We start from the raw sequence: 4,567 nt of genomic DNA, 5'->3' as shown, positions 1-4,567 counted from the left end.
AACAAGTTAAATGTTATTTTGAGTTACTGACTGACAAACCTGCATTTGTATAGAAATCCTTGCCCTGACTATAACTTATATATAAGATTTTAAATAATTCTACTACAAATATATCTTTTTTAAATACCTACCAATCTCAAGATTTTATTACAATTTAAAGTAGCACCACAATTCGTTTACGTTTTTTTTACAATTTCACTCTTTATTTCATATAATCATAGGTTTAAAATACAATACTCTTAATATAGAATAACGATAAAACCAAAAAATTTCTATTAAAAATATCACTAAACTAACACCAAACGCCTTAAACATTGTAAATAAAACATAATAGAAATCTTTTGTTTGTATATAAGAAATACGTTCAGCATTTACGGATATATCGGATAAACTCATTTTTCCAATACTAACTAAATCATAGAAATTATTTTGCAACCAATGCTGAACAAAACCCATATCACGTACTCTAGTTATGAGCGTATCTAGTTTAAGTTTATGCAAAGAATTTGGAGGTAATATAAAACCCATTATATCTAAATTAACGAAACAAAGATTTGTGCGACGGAAGAGAGGTTTAGAGAAAAGCTGCTGTTGTGTCTGGTAGACATGCCAGACAGAAGAAGTAACGGGATAAGAATAGGCGGTATTAAAGGAACCACGTATTTCCGAAAATTCTTTATAGGAATCGATTATGTGAAAAAGGGATTGATAGGGTAGAAATGTCTTACCTGATAGTTTAAGTAGTGTTTTATATTCATTTTGGGCAGCTAGAATTTTACGTTTGTGTTTGAGCATATCATCCAGGGATTTTATTTGCTGGACTGAGGGATGTGTAAGAAATGCATTGAGCTGTACTGAAAATGTGGTGGTATATAGAAGTCCCGATAAAAATAAACATACATAAATAATACGTAACGATACAGCTGGTTGAGGATGTAGAGAAAAAGATGAACCCAAATGACCCAAAATAACTTGAGAATTCGCTAAGATATCGGCTAAATTCCAAGAAAATTGTTGTTTTCTACTTAAGCTTAATAAGCGTTTGGAAGTCATTAGTAGAAAGGTGAAAATAGTGTTCATTACTATAATACCCATTATGGTATAGATATTTAAGTTATCTTTTAAAAAATCCTGATAGGTAAGTGGCTGTTCCACCGGCATCATTAGACACCAGCTTAATACCTCATACATATATGACATTAATTTGCTATTGCTATCACCTGGCATGGGTGTTATACTGCAGGGTATATCCAATAAATCCATTTTAGTCCAATTGAAAAAATCACGATAAAATAAAACATCTCCTGCTACCAGATTATCGGGATATTTAATGGTACAGTTAATGTATTTAGCATACATGCGTATAAATTGTGCTATATAGCCGGTGACACGCAATTGACCCTTTTCGTCGGTATACACCACAGATCTGGGCATTATTTGATCGGGTATAGTTCTTACTACCTCGCCATATACATTATTCATTTTGCTGGGAAATAGTTTCCCACTAAAGGACTGATTGTGGTAAATATTTTTCACCAATTCAAAATAAGGAAAGGGATTATAGGTATAATATATATGGTTGTTGGTAAAGTCCTTCAAAACCACTATGACATTAAGAAATTTATACAATTTACACATTTGTAATAATAATTCCATTTCGGTTGCACTTTCCTTTACTGTCAACTGCTGTTCCACAAATATTAAACGTGTAAAACGTTTTAAATCCAATTTATCACCCAAATCTCTTACAAACGTTTCAATATTTTGTTTATCTTTTAATAAATTGTTTGGTATAAAAACAATACTTATGAAATTATTAACATATTTATCTAGATCATAATTAATAGTAAAATTTCCATTTAGTAAAACACATTTCTGTAGTTCAACTTCGAGTAAGACCAATAGAAACTCCTGTTGTATTTCACCAACTATGAGAGCATACTCAAAATAAGCTTCCATATCGATTTGTTTCAATATCGCGGACCACAGCTGCTTTTGACTTTCTTGCTGATTGCCTATGGCAATAGGCGTATATTCTTCGATAACCAATGACACCGTTAGTTTTAGTATAAATGAAATTATTAAAAGAATGGAAGTTTTCCGTTGTTGTCGTTTGTACATGGTTTAATTTTGATAGATTTTTTAAAACTGTTTGAATTTATATATTCCTTTTTACAACTTGTTTATGAATTTTATATGCATGTTTGCTGATAATTATTTAAATATAATTAAACGTTTTTTTTTTTCTTTTTCGCTCTATTGTCAATAAACACCCTACAGACAATGTCTGACAATAGACTATAAAAACATGGATCTATTTAAGCTTTTAACTCCTTTCCCTTGTGTATTTTTGTAAAAAGGGGTGGTAAAGTTGTCTAGTAGGACAATTACCCCGATATAAATGTAAACTAGTAGGAGTGTTGTGTTCAGCTATGTCGAATCTAAAATACCTTAAAGTATTTGTCGGGAGTGCGGCCCTACATGCAGAATATCCCCTATATTCATAAATGCTTAATAAAAATATGGTCCAAATGAAATAAAGATTTTTTCATTTGGACCAAAACTCAGGGGATGACCTCTACTAATGCGAAGCTTTGTGTTGGAACTTGGAAAATAGGTTGTGGGAAGAAGGATAAAGGGAGTAGTGTTTGTGGACATTTGATTTAAATCTTCTTATATCGAAAGTTACAGGAAATACCTCTGCAGGAAGTTTATTCCACATAAGAACAGTGCGGCTGAAGAATGAATTTTCCCTGTAATGTGTTGTGCGGTCCACTGGCCCATCTACCACAAATGGGTGTGTTCTTGAAGAAAGACGTGTGTTACGCAAGAATATACGGGTATCGGGAACAAGTTCCCTAATTTCAAAGGATCACATTGCATTGTAGTATCGATAGAAGAGTGAAATACAGTGAATCAATTGAGTTGGATACCCTACTGTCACCGATAAGTACCTTCGCCCTCTCCTGTACGCGGTCGAGTAGCTCCAAAATAGACTTCGAACCTCCGGCCCGTATATGAGAGTTGTATTCCATTTTCGGTCGGATATAATTAGTGTAAATAGTAAGAATATCAGATGGAGTGAAGTATGTCTTACACCGTTTAAAAAAACCGAGACACTTGAATGCTTCTTTCGATACTTCAAAAATGTGTTTAGTCCAACGGACATCGCACTGAATTTTCATGCCCAGAACATCAATAAATTCATTAATATTTACACCACCCATTTAAATAGATGGAACAATAGTATCTGCCAAGCGTTTATGTGTTAAAAAACAACATTGAGTCTTACGAACTTTAAAATCGACTCTGTTAACACGATACCATTCAGAGATTTTTATCAAGTCGTGATTAAGGGATACATTCATATGAATATGAATGAATAAGAATGGCAGATACTGCTGTCATCCGCAAAAGAGTAGATAGAGTTGGAAGTATAACATAGAAGGTCATTTATGACCCATCTATAACAACTCGTATAGTGCGTTCTCTGAGTAAACTCGAAATAAATCGAGAGAAATTATTACCGACACCAAATGCAATTAGTTTTGATACAATTGCACCATGCCACACTTTATCAAACGCCTTTGAAATATCTAGAGCCACCACCTTACTTTCGCCAAAATGGTGACACCATTTCTCCGAAAGGAAAGCTAGCAAGTCTCCCGTAGTTGTTAAGTAAATTGTTGGTCTCTAAATACTTGACAAGATGACCATACTTTCTATAACTTTAGAAAGTGCTGAACAAATTGATATTTTTCAGGATTATTAGCCTTTCTCTTTAGTTACTGATACCCTTTCGAGATCTTGTAGTGGTTGATCCATAACCGGCAAGCAAGAATTGTTTGCGAATAACTAAGCTAAAAAGGTTAGCTTTATCAACCGGGTCAGTGAATGTTTGGTCGTCCTTGAAAAGCGTCGGAATTGAAGAACTATCATTATCCTTTACACTTTAAACGAACGACTAAAAGGTTTTGATGCCCATAGGAGCTGCAAGAAGCTTAGCGCGAAAGCGCTGCTCGTGTAGAGTTTTGGTGTCTTAGCACTCTGGCCACGAAGACCTCGCCTTTTGGTGAAGCTTGTCAGTTTGTTCGTTTTTGTTATTCAATAAAAAATTACTTCCAAAGAAGCGAAAAAGAAGTAGAATTTACTCCATGGAAGTTTTGAAAAGTCCTGAAGTTATGATGGTTACAGAAGAGGTATGCTTTCTATTTGATTCCAAATTAACTACATTTGAAGTCATTCATTGGAAGTAATTTTTATGTTCTTTTTTTGGAAGTTATTAGGTAGTGAAATTGTAGTATTATAGAATACAAAAAATTTTACTTAAATAATACTAACATAAAGAAAAAAATTACAAGCATTTATCAATAAAAAATGGATTGTTTTCACTTCTTTAGAAGTCAATAAACATCAATTCCACAGTAGGTAGAACAATTCGCTACTTTTTAAATGGCGATAAATGTTATTCTTTTGGAAATACTTCGTTTTATTTTTCAATTTAAAAGAATGGATTATTTTCGCTTCTTTGGAAGTCTATAAACTTCACTTAAACAGAAAGTAAAAA

General features: G+C 33.0%; 1 protein-coding gene across 1 annotated transcript; it reads right to left on the bottom strand.

Annotated features, from left to right (window-relative positions):
* Positions 1 to 207: 207 nt before the first annotated feature.
* On the bottom strand, positions 208 to 2,121 carry LOC111676374. The gene is made up of 2 exons (XM_023437291.2): positions 1,872 to 2,121; positions 208 to 1,772 (listed from the first exon to the last, which is right to left on the bottom strand). The coding sequence occupies exons 1-2, from the start codon at positions 2,119 to 2,121 to the stop codon at positions 208 to 210; spliced, it is 1,815 nt and encodes a 604-aa protein (XP_023293059.2).
* Between the last annotated feature and the right edge of the window lie 2,446 nt (positions 2,122 to 4,567).

This window comes from Lucilia cuprina, chromosome 4, assembly GCF_022045245.1.
Source record: "Lucilia cuprina isolate Lc7/37 chromosome 4, ASM2204524v1, whole genome shotgun sequence".
Classification (NCBI taxonomy): Eukaryota; Metazoa; Arthropoda; class Insecta; order Diptera; family Calliphoridae; genus Lucilia; species Lucilia cuprina.
The sequence above is the reverse complement of the archived record's forward strand: the minus strand, read 5'-3'. Positions and strand labels throughout refer to the sequence as shown.

Bases quoted from the DNA above. Each gene is read 5' to 3' on its own strand.
- LOC111676374 (XM_023437291.2), bottom strand. From the start codon at position 2,121: ATGTACAAACGACAACAACGGAAAACTTCCATTCTTTTAATAATTTCA. The intron at 1,773-1,871 runs GTGTTTTACTAA...ATTTATTAAAAG, and splicing joins CGAAGTTGAACTACAGAAAT to ATAAACAAAATATTGAAACG.